General features: G+C 44.2%; 1 protein-coding gene across 2 annotated transcripts in view; it reads left to right on the top strand.

Annotated features, from left to right (window-relative positions):
* The window catches only part of LOC140458435 (dual oxidase 2-like), a 91,775-nt gene that overhangs the window by 60,392 nt on the left and 16,026 nt on the right, over positions 1-15,357 (top strand). For both annotated transcript variants that reach the window (XM_072552995.1, XM_072552994.1), the window contains 7 exons: positions 1,512-1,578; positions 3,455-3,517; positions 5,787-5,965; positions 8,862-9,092; positions 11,255-11,354; positions 13,006-13,055; positions 15,218-15,345. In XM_072552995.1, coding sequence (XP_072409096.1) covers positions 1,512-1,578; positions 3,455-3,517; positions 5,787-5,965; positions 8,862-9,092; positions 11,255-11,354; positions 13,006-13,055; positions 15,218-15,345 — 818 coding nt within the window. The remainder of the gene's footprint in view (positions 1-1,511; positions 1,579-3,454; positions 3,518-5,786; positions 5,966-8,861; positions 9,093-11,254; positions 11,355-13,005; positions 13,056-15,217; positions 15,346-15,357) is intronic.

The raw sequence follows: 15,357 nt of genomic DNA, 5'->3' as shown, positions 1-15,357 counted from the left end.
GGCGTGGTGCGGCTGTTAACCAATAATCGCTTAGAGCTGTGTGGTCATGCACACATTGTCTCCTCTAAGGTATTGGAAGCACATTACCACACAAATCGAAAACGTCAGCGCTGTTGCATTAAATGAGTTAGCTTTGCATTTCCAAAACTTGCGATGGGCCACAGTTCTTGCTGAGTAAATTACATGGCGAGCACAGCATGGAAGCAAGCAATTCAACCCAACTGAGCAATGCCAGTGTCTATACTCCACGTGAGGTCTCCCTCCCACCTCTCCCGTCTAACACTGTCATCATATTTTTCTATACTCTTTCATGGATTTGCCCAATTTGGTTTTTTTAGATTAGATTTCCTACAGTGTGGAAACAGGCCTTTCAGCCCAACAAGTCCACACTGACCCTCCAAAGAGTAACCCACCCAGACCCAGACCCATTCCCCTACCCTGTTAGATTAGAGTAGATTACTTACAGTGTGGAAACAGGCCCTTTGGCCCAACAAGTCCACACCGACCCGCCGAAGCGCAACCCACCCAGACCATTCCCCTACATTTACCCCTTCACCTAACACTATGGGCAATATAGCATGACCAATTCACCTGACCTGCACATCTTTGGACTGTAGGAGGAAACCCACACAGACACGGGGAGAATGTGCAAACTCCACACAGACAGTTGCCTGAGTTAGGGATCGAACTGGGTCCCTGGCACTGTGAGGCAGCAGTGCCAACCACTGAACCACCGTGCTGCCCTATATTTAAATGATATTCACCTTGAACAGGAATTTCATATTGTCACTCCTCTTCCAAGAGGTTTTTCCTAAATTCCCATTGGGATTTGCTAGCAAACTGTGCTGGAAATAGAGACATGATACTTACATTTTTCACCTTGCACTCATCAGGACAAAGGCAAGAATGTCTAATTTCAAATGATCATTCGGTACCCGTGCCTTTGTCCTGGTGAGTGTGAAAAGGAACGCTTTGGCAATGTGTCTTTTCAGTGACATACAGATTCTGTGATACTTCGCAGCTGTTGTGGCTTCCTGTATGACTATCGGTTGGTCATTCGTCATGTAAAGAATTGGACGATATAACTTTCCTCTTTCTGGTCTGTTACCAATGCCCTTGTATTACTAACTAAATTGATGTATGGTGTGGAGGTGCCAGTGTTGGACTGGGGTGGACAAGTTAAAAATCATACAACACCAGGTTCTATTCCAACAGGTTTATTTGGAAGCACTAGTTTTCAGAGCTAGCTACCTGATGAAGCAGCAACGCTCTGAAAGCTTGTAGCTCCAAATAAATCTGTTGGACTATAACCTGGTGTTGTGTGATTTTTAAATTGAGGTAGTGTTTTAGATTTAACGTGTCTACACTGTTTACCATTTCATTTACTTCTTATGCAATTTCTATATTATTGCCTACTTTGAAGTTTTATGGCCACTTAAACCTCTTTCATTTCCTTGTAATTTTGTTGTTGGACACAAAGCACTCCTTGATGTTGTCTTTTGTTCTTTCAGGTATGGATATTCGAGAGAAACCAAACAAGTATCACAGAGTCTCCTTCCTCAAAGCAAACCCATACAAGTAAGTAAATACTTTGAGGTTCCTTTATTGTCAATTTATTCCCATAGATTTAGGAGTGGCAGAAATACCACAGAAACCCGTGATTTACACTGGGCAAGAAAAATACACTGAAAGATGCATCTCCAATCACTTCAAGAAACCATGTAATAGATCATTAGACCATATTTTTGAGATCTGCATGAGGGTCAATGCTGGGGTTGGGATTATGGACCATCTTCTCTGTCCATCAACACCCCCCCCCCACCCCCCAAGAACTGCTGAAGTAAGGCGCCTGTGCAGTGGTAGTGTTCCTACTTCTGGGATAGGAGACCTAGGTTCAAATCTGACCTGCTCCAGAAGTATGCCATAACATCTCTGAATAGGTTGGTTCGGGGAAAGAAAGATTTCAAGGTGCTGATCTGTTACTGGTTAACTATTGCAGCAGCCCAGTGGTGGGTGGGGGGGCACCAGTGAGCACTCAAGAAGAGGACCAAGATCACTGAGTGAGTCAGGGTGGGATAGGATTCAGGGGAGGGTCAGAGAATAATTACAGGTAGACTGCTGACTTTTGGGGACAACCCCTTTCTCCTGTCATCCCCCACCCCCACCTCCATTCCTTGTGATGCTGGGTCCCTTAATCAGTCACTTGGTGCCTTTGAATAAGGAATAGAAACATAGAAACCCATTTGGCCATTCAAGCCTGCTCCACTACTCTGCAAATGAAAATAGAGTCATAAAGTCAATCAGCACAGAAACAGACCCTTCGGTCCAACCAGATCATAATCCCAAGCTAAACTAATCCTACCCATGGTCTATACCCTCCAAACTTTTCCTCATCATGCACAGCACGGTGGCACAGTGGTTAGCACTGCTGCCTCACAGCACCAGAGACCCGGGTTCAATTCCTGCCTCAGGCGACTGACTGTGTGGAGTTTGCACATTCTCCCCGTGTCTGCGTGGGTTTCCTCCGGGTGCTCCGGTTTCCTTCCACAGTCCAAAAATGTTCAGGTGAATTGGCCATACTAAATTGCCCCTAGTGTTAGGTAAGGGGTAGTTGTAGGGGTCTGGGTGGGTTGCGCTTCGGCGGGGCGGTATGGACTTGTTGGGCCAAAGGGCCTGTTTCCACACTGTAAGTAATCTAATCATTGTAATTGTACCTGCATCTATCACACATAAACCACATTGTGTAAAAAATGTCCTTTCTAAATCTTCCTCCTCCCTCCTTATACCCCCCAGTCTTGAAACCCTCCATGCAAGGGACAAGACACCTTAGCTGTACCCCTCATGATTTTATAAACCTCTATAAGGTCACTCCTCAAACTTCTACGCTCCAGTGAAAAAATTCCTAATTTGATCATCCAACTCACACACGATCATGTTCTCTCCCCATACCCTTTAGCACAAAGAACTATGGATGCACTTGAGTGGCAGCAAAAAGAACACAAGGGTGTTCTTTTCAGGTTTGCCATGTCTGTGACTCCCTGCCTACTGTTGGGTGAATGCCAGTACTGATGGGATCTTGGGATTAATAGCCCACTCATCCGCCTCAACTGCTGGCAGGGTGGGAAAGCCATCCCTGACACTTAACTGGGGCAGGGGCAGGAAGATGGTGAGGCCCAGAGCCACCAGCCTCCCACCAGATTAAAAACCGCCCCTTCCTCCTTGGGCGATTGCCAATTAATGAACCGAAAATTAGGAGCTTCTCATTAGGAGGCCCTCAATACTCCGACAGATCAGAGTAATCCGTCAATGGCTCGTAGGCCACCTCATTTCCAAACTACATTTCCCATGTGTAACTCCCTCACTGGGTGATAATAGAGGCTGGTAATTCACTTGTGAATAGACCAGACTCCCTGGAGCTTCATGACTAATCTCCTCATTCTGTACATCCCAACAGAAACATGCAGGAGTCTGCTGTGGAAAATATTGGACAAGAGTTCCGAAACCGAGTCAACAAGAAGTAAGACCTTGTATTCTGTGCTGTTTTATTTATTGTGTGTGTGTCTGTGTGTGTGTCTGTGTGTGTGTCTGTGTCCGTCTGTCTGTCTGTGTGTGTGTTTGTCTCTGTTTGTGCGTGTGTCTCTGTGTGTGTGTGTGTGTCTGTCTCTGTTTGCGTGTCTGTGTGTCTGTCTGTCCCTGTGTGTGTGTCTGTGTGTGTGTATCTGTCTGTCTGTCTCTGTTTGTGTGTGTGTGCGAGTGTCTGTGTGCGCATGTCTGTCTGTCTCTGTGTGTGTCTGTGTGTGTGTGTGTGTGTCTGTGTGTGTGTGTCTGTCTGTGTGTGTCTGTCTGTGTGTGTGTGTGTGTGTGTATGTGCGTGTGTGTGTGTGTGTGTCTGTCCCTGTGTGTGTGTGTGTGTGTGTGTGTGTGTTGTACCATCTGAATAAAGAAGTGAAATAACAGACTGACAGCACTGCCTCAGGCCCAAGAGGTGTACTTCACAGTGACAATTTAGACATAAATATAGATGCATAGTCCAGAAATGTACAGATAATAGACAAACTGACCTTGTGGTTAATAGTGAGGAGGAGAGCTTTAGATGGCAGCAAAGTATTAATGGACCTGTCAGAGGGGCAAACAAGTGACAAATGGAATTCAACTCAGAGAAGTGCAAGGTAATGCATTTAGGAAGATCAGAGAAGGTAATGGAATGTGTAATGAATGAAAAAATACTGAGCACTGTGCAGGAAGTGAGATTCTTCGGCACTGGGTTGTTTCCCTGACTCTGAAGTTCCAAGTGGGATAAGTCCCACCCAAGACAGGATGGTCAAGGACAGGGTGTCCAGAATGTGGCAAAACAGGCTCAGACCATCCTGGGAGTCCTTCTAACAAACACCTACCTCATGATTCCTGGTAAGCCACATGCTAGGCAGAAAATGGAGCCCATACCATCACTATCCATGTCTAGGTCTCTCAGTTTTCTCCCATTTATTGTGTGTTCCTTTTTCAAGTTTTTTTTAAACCCAGAGGGTGGCAGATGTCTATCAGTCACTGCCTGAAAGGTGGTGAACCTGCAGGACTATGGACCAGAAATGAGTCAGAGGAATTAAGCTCGGGGGTTGGGGTTTTTGACTAGGATGTTCCCAATGGGCCAAATGACTTTTTTTTCTGTGCCAGGAGCTTCCCAGGATTCTATGAAGAACTCAAGTGACCAGATTGTTGGCTATGGTCACTTGATGAATCAGTGAATCCCTACAGTGCGTAAAGAGGTCATTCAGCCCATCACATCTGCACTGACCCTACAAAAAGCATCCCAACCAGTCACACTTCCCTACACTATCCCTGTAGCCTCTCATTTCCCATTGGCTAACCCACCCAGCCTACATGTCCATGGACATTATGGGCAATTTCCCTTGGCCAATCCACCCTTAACCTCCACATCTTTGGACTATGGGAGGAAACCAGAGCACCTGGAGGAAACCCATGCATACCCGGGGAGAATGTGCAAACTCCACACAAACAGTTGCCTGAGGGGAGGATCAAACCCAGGTTCCTGGCACTTTGAGGCAGCAGTGCTAACCACTGAGCCACCATGAGTGTCAATTACTTCTTAAACTTGGACAATTGTGACTGAGTTGCTGTAGGGTTGGCAGAGGCTCCAATTTCTCTGTAACGTGGAGCTGGTCAGGAATCTCTCCCTGTCTCACTGCCTGTCATTTGGTTCTCAGTCTGTTTAGCCACATTACGAAGACACCTTCCTTGACCATCTTGTCCTGCGATGCGACTTGAGCTTGGAACTGCAGGGACCTCAATCACGCGGAGGGAATATCAGTCATGCTTCCTGCTCCTCGTTGCTGGTCTGCAGTATCCATGAGCATGCTCCTCATTGCTAGTCTGAAAAAAATTGCAGGAGCAGTGAAATTCAAATGAGTAAAGACTCAGAGGCAGTTGTGAACTCTTCAAGTGCCCTCCGGAGTTAAATAGCACACTGTCATTGACGGCCTGGGCTCGGTCTGGAATGTCCATCTATCATTGACGGCCTGGGCTCGGTCTGGAATGTCCATCTGTCATTGAAGGCCTGGGCTCGGTCTGGAATGTCCATCTGTCATTGAAGGCCTGTGCTCAGTCTGGAATCTGGTGAAGGACAGCCACCAAATGCAGAACTTTTAACCGTCTCTGGCCTTGAGGAGGGGAGGGGCAAAAATAAAATAGGGCAGCAAGGAAGGAAGCAAATCAGGCAGATCAACAGCATGTGCAATAATAACACCCTGCTGTTTTGCAACTTCTTGTAGATCTCCTCACCATCGCCCCAGGCCCTACACTGAAGCCAAGCGGGAGAAGTACAATCGGAGCAAAGTGCACCAGAAAGTTCAACAGTTTAAACGTTTCATTGAGAACTATCGGCGTCACATAGTTTGTGTTCTGATCTTCTACGGTATAGCAGCTGGCGTGTTTGTGGAACGAGCCTATCGTAAGTGCCACCTTCCAGTGTCTCGTCAGATTGACTTGGGATGCCCGCGCCCGGTGAAACGGGTAGCAAAGATGCATTGAAGGCTAAGTGAGATAATGAAGCAAGGCTTGGTTAATCAGGTTTGATCGGTAACATTTGAGGAAGGAACAGCTCCCCAAGACTCCTTCCTCCATACCCATGACCCAATACCAGCTCAAAGGACAAAAGCAGCAGATAGATGGTGACACCACCATCTGCAAGTTCCCCTCCAAGCTGCCTGACTTGGAAATATGTTGTCGTTCCTTCAGTGTCGCTGGGTCAAAATCCAGGAATTCCCTCTCTGACAGCACACTGGGTGTACGTATAACTCATGTATTGTGGTGGCTCGTCAGCTCCTGTTCAAGGGCAATTAGACACGGACAGTAAATGTTGGCAGGTGGTTAGGGTTTGGCGATGGAGGAGGCTCAGGATCTGCATGTCCTTGGTGGACTGGGAGGGGGAGTAAAAGTGTTCAGCCACGGAGGGCGGTGGGATTGGTTAGAGTGGGTGTCACAGAGATGTTCTCTGAAATGATCCGCAAGTTGGCGTCCTGTCTCCCCAATGCAGAGGAGAGCACATCTGGTGCAAAGGATGCAGTTGATGACATGTGTCGAAGTACAGGTAAATGTTGGCAGCCTTGTCAGTGACAGCCACATCCTGTGACTGAATAAAACAAATCTGGTGAGGACAGGGTGGGCTGTTTCTGTTCTGTTAAATTCTATGTATTAGGTTTAGCTAGCCACTCTCCTTATAGTGTTGTTTATGGATAATCTAGAAGGCTGTAGCACAGTTGTAATGTTCAGAATCTACATTTGTTTACCATGACCTGACTCTTTCAGCCACAACTAAATGCAAAGGAAAGAACATAGAACATAGAGCAATACAGCTCAGAACAGGCCCTTTGGCCCTCAATGTTGCGCCGACCTGTGAACTATTCTCAGCTCGTCCCCCTACACTATCCCATCATCATCCGTGTGCTTATCTAAGGATTGTTTAAGTCTCCCAAATGTGGCTGAGTTAACCACATTAGCACTCCACACCCTTACCACTCTCTGCATAAAGAACCTGCCTCTGACATCTGTCTTAAATCTATCACCCCTCAATTTGTAGCTATGCCCCCTCATACACGCTGACGTCATCATCCTAGGAAAAAGACTTTCACTGTCTACCCTATCTAATCCTCTGATCATCTTGTAAAAGGCTGTCTAAGTACATATGTCCTGAGATTACAGTGGCTTGCTGCTGAAATCATTTAATTTGGGTCTCTAATTCTAGGGGCTAGCAAACATACATTTCTTAAATACCACACCATATACTGTTCATTGCTGATAAACAGAACACATAAAGCTGCCCATGACACTATGGCAATGTGAATTACCTGGGCCTTGTACCCAAGTAGAAATACTGGCTGGTCATCTTTGACACCCAACTATCTTCTATCTTGTAAGTAAATGGATGGTTTAAAGTACAATGTTTACAAGGCAAAATTCCTGACACTTCTGTGGAACTTCAGAGATACAGTCTGTCGGCTGTTCACAATGTTGGCCTGTGTTACTTACCATGGATAGACTGAGGATTTCCCCCATATAAACACTTTGCAGCTTCTTCCCAGTAAGACAGTCTGGACACTCCTTAATCTCTAACAATCAAACTGTCCAAGCTTGCTGTAATACAGCCTGCAGGACTTCATCTTCCCTTTATTTCACTGTAAAATAAAGACAAAATCCCAAAACACTGCAATCTAATAAATCTCAAAATTGTAATCAGTCTGACATCAGAGTGTGACAGGTGTGCTGTGAACATTGTTAATCATTCACTTAAGGCACTGTCATATTAACTGTGTAGTATGTGAGAACAAAGACATTATTTCTCCATTGAAATATCAGTGTCTGTTTCCTCAAGATTGAGGGTTAGTACCTTTCTTAACATGGTTTTTACACTCTGGAGTGATGGATAGTCACTGTAGAGTTTCTGATGTTTTTCCATGCTATAATATCTAATTTATGCTAAATCAATGAAGACTGAAATTGCAGAAAGCATGGATCTGATTTTTCTTCTGCTCTTGAGGTTTGCTGTAATTAACTCACAGTCAATATTGTTGCTTGACTTTTGTTCATTTAGTATCATAGAAATTGGAATCAGGCACCGTGTAATGAATGACAGTTGACACATGGGAAGCAGGTAATTATAGAGATGTACAGCACGGAAGCAGACCCCTTGGTCTAACTTGTCCATGCCAACCAGATATCCTAAACTAATCTAAACCCATTTTCTAGCATTTGACCCATATCATTCCAAACCCTTCCTATTCATGTTCCCATCCAGATGCTTTTCAAATGTTGTAATTGTACCAGCCTCCACCACTTCCTTTGGCAGCTCATTCCAGACACGCACCACCCTCTGCATGAAAAGGTTTCCCCTTAGGTCCCTTTTATATCTTTCCCCTCTCACCCTAAACCTATGCCCTCTAGTTTTGGATTCCCCTACCCTGGGGAAAAGACCTTGGCTATTCACTCTATCCATGCCTCTCATGATTTTCAAACCTCTATAAGGTCACCCCTCAGCCTCCGACCCTTCAGGGAAAATAGCCCAAGCCTCTTCATCCTCTCCCTATAGCTCAAACCATCCAACCCTGGCAAAATCCTTGCAAATCATTTCTGAACCCTTTCAAGTATCACAACATCTTTACTGTAGCAGGAAGCAATTCATTGTTTTTGAGTGTCTCTTTGTAAGATGAGTAAACGTACCTCCTGGTCTCTTAGAACTGGGAAAAAGTGAAGCCTTATCCTCTCAAGTCCACTAATTTGAAGTCATAATCCATAAAAATTTAATTTGTACTCAGTCAATTTTCTAAGGTTCATTTTTCTCTTTTGTCCAGACTATGCAATTGGTGCAGAGACGACTGGGATCCCACAAACTACATACGTTGGCATTATCATTTCACGTGGCTCAGCAGCCAGTGTCTCCTTCATGTACTCCTACATCCTCCTTACGATGTGTCGTAACCTCATCACCTTCCTGCGTGAAACCTTCCTCAACCATTACATTCCCTTTGATGCTGCTGTGGACTTCCATCGTTGGGTTGCAATGTCGGCTGTTGTACTTGCAAGTTAGTTTGCTTTCTTTATGATATCGCTAGCATTTTCCTCGGTTCATATCTAGAGCCCATTAAGGTGCACAGGAACATTACACTCCTGTGACTCAAGGACCAAAAGGCAGCTTTGAAAGGAACTGTGGTAGTCAATCGTACTTGAGGTGAAAGTCCATAAGAGAGTAAGAAAGAGAGACATGCTGTCAGTGTTCTGCCTAGCACACCGTTGAACAGTGTTATGTGCTATTGTGATGCTTTTATCTAAGTCATCTTACCTACGGGTGGCATGGGGCTCAGTAGTTATCACTGCTGCCGCACGGCACCAGGGTCCCAGGTTCGATTCCAGCCTCGAGCAACTTTCTGTGGAGTTTCTGTGGAGTTTGTACATTCTCCCCGTGTCTGCGTGGGTTTCCTCCGGGTGCTTCAGTTTCCTCCCACAATCCAAAGATGTGCAGGTCAGGTGGATTGGCCATGTTAAATTGCCCTTAGTGTTCAGAGATGTGTAGGCTAGGTACATTTGTCAAGGGTAAATGTAGAATAATAGGGTTGGGGAATGAGTCTGGGTGGGGTTACTCTTCAGAGGGTCAGTGTGGGTTTCTTGGGCCAAAGGGCCTATTTCCACACTGTCAGGATTCTAATTCTAAAAAAAAAATCTGCAGCAGTAATTAGCTGATTAAATTAAACAGCGTGCGCCTCCAGTTTGTTATTGGCAGAGAGCAGAATGTATTCAGCCAGCCCATGTTTCCAAAACCCAAATCAAAATATCGGCTGCTCAATGTGATTTCATGATTGGGTGACATTTGCTGAACAAACTCGCATACACCGATAGCCATACTAACAAGTTAGCATAATCAGTCAAGTTCGTAATGGATACTTATTTGTACTTGCTAGAACTGATGTACATAATGACACATTCTCCCTAAACATTAGATGTTCAAACTCTCCTTTTGTATTAAACTAGCCAAGAGTTTGGAGAGGCTGTAGATAGCTGTTGTTTAGCAATGCCACTGTGTTGGCTTCCCAGTCAAGCAGTTCCTGTTTCTCCCATTGTGATTGCTTGAAATTTGGTATTCTTGTGTTGGTCCTGATGATTGCAAGACAAAACATTTCTGCTTAAAAAGTTTCCCTTTTTCAGTAAAGTTCGATTTCTGTACAGGCAAATGAAAGAGAAAGGATTGGAAGAATAGAGAGAGATGAGGAGAGGATGTTTACCAGCTCAGATCAGTTGGGCTAAATGACCTCTTGCTGTGTTATACATCCTGTGTAATTGTTCTGCTCTATGATGCCTATGATGTTTAAGTGTTGTAGAAACCTGTAGACAATTACAGACCACTTGTTGGTACCGAGGGAAGCTTCAAGGTCAGTAAAAGCTTTTTAACCCAAAGCACAGCTCCAGAAGAAAGCAAGAAATTTCCCGTAGCTAGACTCTAAGGCTCAATGGGGCATGACTGATAATTCTTGGCACCAGGGGAGATTTCCACATCAGACATTTATTAGTTAGAAGCAATGGGGAGGGTTCAGAATGATTCACTGTAAAGAGAGGCTTAGAGAAGACAACAACAATGGTGTGATTGGTGTCCAGGGTTGAGTTGGATAGATTCTTAATTGACAAGGGAGTCAAAGGCTGTTGGCAGCAGAGAGGAGAGTAGAGTTGAGGCATAATTGAATCAGTCTCGATCTTATAAAATAGTGGAAGAGACTTGAAGGGCTGAATGGCCTCTATTTGTACCTAGTTCATGGTTGTATCTAGAATCTATCTACCACACTACTTCACCTAATCTACTTGATGTATTCTTTCAAACTGTTTGTTTCTTGGCTAATACTTATAGTAGAGACATAGAGAGTATTACAACATATCGCAGGGATACGGCACTGCAGTACATATTATTTGTTGCATTATGTGTAGCATAGGAGGTCAGTTAGCTTGGATGGTTAGATTGCAATACAGAGTGACACTGACAGTTCAGTTCCCTGAACCAGCTGAGGTTACCATGAAGAACTCTCCTACTCCACCTCTCCCCTCACCCTGAGGCGTAGGGACCTTCAGGTTAAACCACCACCAGGAGTCTTTCGCTAAGGAGAGAGAACACCTCTGGGACAAAGATAACTTTATTATATTGTATGAAGGTTGTAAATGAAACGGTTGCTTACTATTGTAACATTTCTCTTGATTCCCCCAGTTTTACACAGTGCTGGTCATGGTGTGAATGTCTACTCATTCTGTGTCAGTTCCCTCAGCAGCCTTGCCTGCCTGTTCCCCAGTGTGTTCTTCGATGATGGGTAAGTTCCAGGTCGCATCTCCCCAGACACCCTTGACCCTTGGAAAGGCTTCCAATCAGCTGACTTGGGTTTCAGTGAATGGCCGAGTGTTTATAACTGGCCAAGCAAGTGAGGGAGGCCAGCAGGGAAAAAAAGGGAGGCAGAACAAACACAGGATGGGGCGGCTTCAGTGTGTGGACACAGAGGACAAAGCTACTATTGTAGAATACTGGATTAGAGATCAAAAGAAGCCTTATAGTCCAGAGCTTCTTATTGACTGGGCCCCTATTGGCAGTGGAAGCCACCAATTCCGTAATATTGATCGATGCACATCACTGGGGCACTCTCGATCCAAGGCCTTGTAATTAACAATTAAATTATTCTTGGGTTTCTTTTTTACAGACATTAAAATTTTTGATCTGCATGAGCTGCACATGACAATTCAGTGTCTCAATATTAAAATTCCAATTGCAGTAGAGCGAGCCAGACTGGATTACACTTCATATCAGTCAGTGACACCCTCTAAATTCCACACAGCAAACAGTACCAGTGTTAATATTGTTCTGACCGTACTGCCATCTCCGCACCTTAATTTGAGACGTGTCTCAGCACGTTTTGGCTGAGCTATGTGGCCTTCTCCCCAACCTCTGCCTTCATGAGGTAAACTGAATTGGATTGAGTCTGGGTCAAGTGTGGAGTCACACTCTGGTCTATACAGCTAGATTTGGAAGTGGTACCTAAAACAGCAACAGCTCCAGAGACAGGTTGCCAAGCCACAGACACAATCCAGGAGGCTTTGTTCAAGCAGTGGACAGTCCCCCAGCCTCTGGGCGAGGAGCTCCACATTTGAGTCCCATTCCAGGACCTGATGGACAAGGAAAATGCATTCATCACATGGCTACACAGGCAGAGGATCAACCTACAAATCCTTCCAACACAAGCCCATAGTGAGAGATTCCTGTTCAGCCATGTGGTGAAAGGAACATCATTCTCCAGAGCTCCCGACTTCTCTGGTGCTGAATGGTCATTGTTCATCAGATTGGTGCCAGTGACATGGGGTTTAATCCCCATTCTCATTAGGGGGTGGATTCGGACCTGCCTCCTTGTTATATACATGCTGGGGGGTAGTGGCGCTGTGAGTCACACTTCCTTTCAAAAAACGCACTGAGAAAGAAGGTACAGATGGTTTGACTTCCAAAATAAATGGAGCACTACAAAGTGGGTTTCAAACCTTAATCTCTCTGGTGAAAAAGGCACAGCTTTGTTTCGAAATAATTTGTTCTGAAAGGATGATTTTTTGATACAGGCTCATTTGTCAACATTGGCAGCGCTAGTCCAATTTATGCATCAATTTTCCTTCCACTTACGATTGAACAGAAGTACAGAAACTGGAAGGTAAATGGCACTGAGACCATGAGACACATAAAAGAATTCCCCATGATTTTCAGGCTCATTTCAGTCCTGCACTGAAACTCTTGCAGCTGAAAGGAAAGGTTAAAGTCTTGTAAAATAAAATCTGGTCTCATTAGTTGAAATATTCTGCAGATTTGTGCGAAATAGATAATAATGTGACCACATTTAACAAGAGACACATTGCTAGTGACTGATGTCTGAAGTGAGATGCAGAGGATCCAAATTTGAATTTACATTTCTTTTTATTTTTGTCTTGCAGATCAGAGCTCCCACAGAAATATTACTGGTGGTTCTTTGAGACGATTCCAGGTAACTGTTACCGTTGTTTCTGAGTGACTAGAATATTAACGTAAAGAGGGATTATTTCATCATTGACCTTGTGACCATCCAGTGCGTTTCTTTCATACATGTAAAAGGAACACGATATACAATACACAGATGTGTTAGAACATTTTGAACCGTGCATTAACTTCAGAATTTGCTCCTGTTCTAATCTCAGCTGATGTTACAACTAGTCAAATCAGATCTCAGAATATCCAACAGAACCTATAATCTGACTTCTGAAAACTAGCTTGATAGGTCATAGGTTTTGGTGGTTATTCATCAAAACATTGTTACACGAGCTGTGGAGTTTCTTGAACAACAGAAGAAATAAATAAAAACAAAGTTCTCTAGATATAAAGTTCTCTGGTGCGGCCGCATCTGGAATATTGTGTGCAGTTTTGGTCGCCATACTATAGGAAGGATGTGGAGGCACTGGAACGGGTGCAGAGGAAGTTTACCAGGATGTTGCCTGGTATGGTAGAAAGATCCTATGAGGAAAGGCTGAGGCACTTGGGGTTGTTTTCATTGGAGAAAAGAAGGTTTAGGGGTGACTTGATAGAGGTGTACAAGATGATTAGGGGGTTAGATAGGGTTGACAGTGAGAACCTTTTTCCACGTATGGAGTCAGCTATTACAAGGGAGCATAGCTTTAAATTAAGGGGGGGTAGATATAGGACTGATGTTAGTGGTAGGTTCTTCACTCAGCGAGTCGTAAGTTCATGGAATGCCCTGCCAGTAGCAGTGGTGGACTCTCCCTCTTTATGGGTATTTAAGCGGGCATTGGATAAGTATATGGAGGATAGTGGGTTAGTGTAGGTTAGGTGGGCTTGGATCGGCACATCGAGGGCCGAAGGGCCTGTACTGCGCTGTATTCTTCTATGTTCTATGTTCTATGTTCTAAACCATCGTTAGAAAGATGTTAAAATACAGTGAAACAAAGTTCCAAACTGTTTCCCAACTCTATCCATTGCATAAACTCAAATCCAGAGAAATTATTTTTAGGAACCCTTTAGGGTTTCACTTCACCAACTCTGAACATTGCATTGGCTTTGGAAAATGGAGACAATTCAATGAACCTTTTCCCAAACCGCCAACATCAACTCTTCCACAAATCAGAGAGCCTAACATTTCTTAGTTCTAATAACCAAACTCTAACCAATTTCTAAGCAATGATTTCTAACCAAACTCTCCTGGTTTGGGAAGCTGCACAAATTAACATCTGCTAGGGTGACTGATGCCCTGAACTGCCCTGAAAATCTCCTTTCTAAGAGAGAAGTTACACTTGCTGCTGGCAACCACTTTACTGTTTCCTGAACTCAACTGTAGAAGAACTTGATTCTGAGCTGAATACAAAGCTCAGAATGGCCTTAGCTGTCACAAATTCCTGAGGCACAAATTTCTCATTCCTGATGTAGGGCTCCTGCCCGAAACGTGACTTTCCTGCTTCTCGGATGCTGCCTGACCTGCTGTACTTTTCCAGTGCCACTCTAATCTTGACTCTAAACTTCAGCATCTGCAGTACCCACTTTCACCTTACCTGTCACAAACCCCACAATATAAACAACTTATTCCATTAACACTTGAGGATGTCACCCAAGCCCTTGATTGCAGTCACCTGCTCTCTGACACATACCCGATTAGGTCACTGTTCCCGAAAGACTTGCTGACCTTGCTTCATTTCAAAGGAAGCCCTTCAAATAAATAATCAATACCCATATGCCACTAGAATAAAATCCAAACTCCAAAAATAACATTGTCATATAAATAAATTACATATGTTTCATTACAAATATCACATAAGCATTCCATTATTCATGAGCATTAAAGGTGACTTAAACCTTCGGAAACCCAAACTTTAAACTCTAGAATTCCCTCTCTAAAACTCTGACTCTTTACCCCTTCGAGATCATTCTTAAAAATCTCTATTTGCACTTGTTTTTGCAAACCTGCTGTAATATCTCCTTATCTGGCTCAGTGTAAAATGTGTTTTACAACGCTCCCATGTCGATGTGTGCATGACATTTAGGCAAGTTGGTCTAGAGATTGTAGACACTTTTGATAATGGAACTAATGAATGTGGGGCATTGCATAGGAATTGAGGGAGTAGAGGGAGAGAATGTAATATTGTTAAATGTTTTCAATTTTAGGAATGACCGGCGTCCTACTTCTTGTTGTCATGGCGATTATGTACGTCTTCGCCTCACGCCAGCTCCGTCGGATGAGCTTCCGAGCTTTCTGGGTGACTCACCACCTCTACGTCATTCTGTACATTCTGGTAATTATGCTT

This window comes from Chiloscyllium punctatum, chromosome 33, assembly GCF_047496795.1.
Source record: "Chiloscyllium punctatum isolate Juve2018m chromosome 33, sChiPun1.3, whole genome shotgun sequence".
Lineage (NCBI taxonomy): Eukaryota > Metazoa > Chordata > Chondrichthyes > Orectolobiformes > Hemiscylliidae > Chiloscyllium > Chiloscyllium punctatum.
The sequence above is the reverse complement of the archived record's forward strand: the minus strand, read 5'-3'. Positions and strand labels throughout refer to the sequence as shown.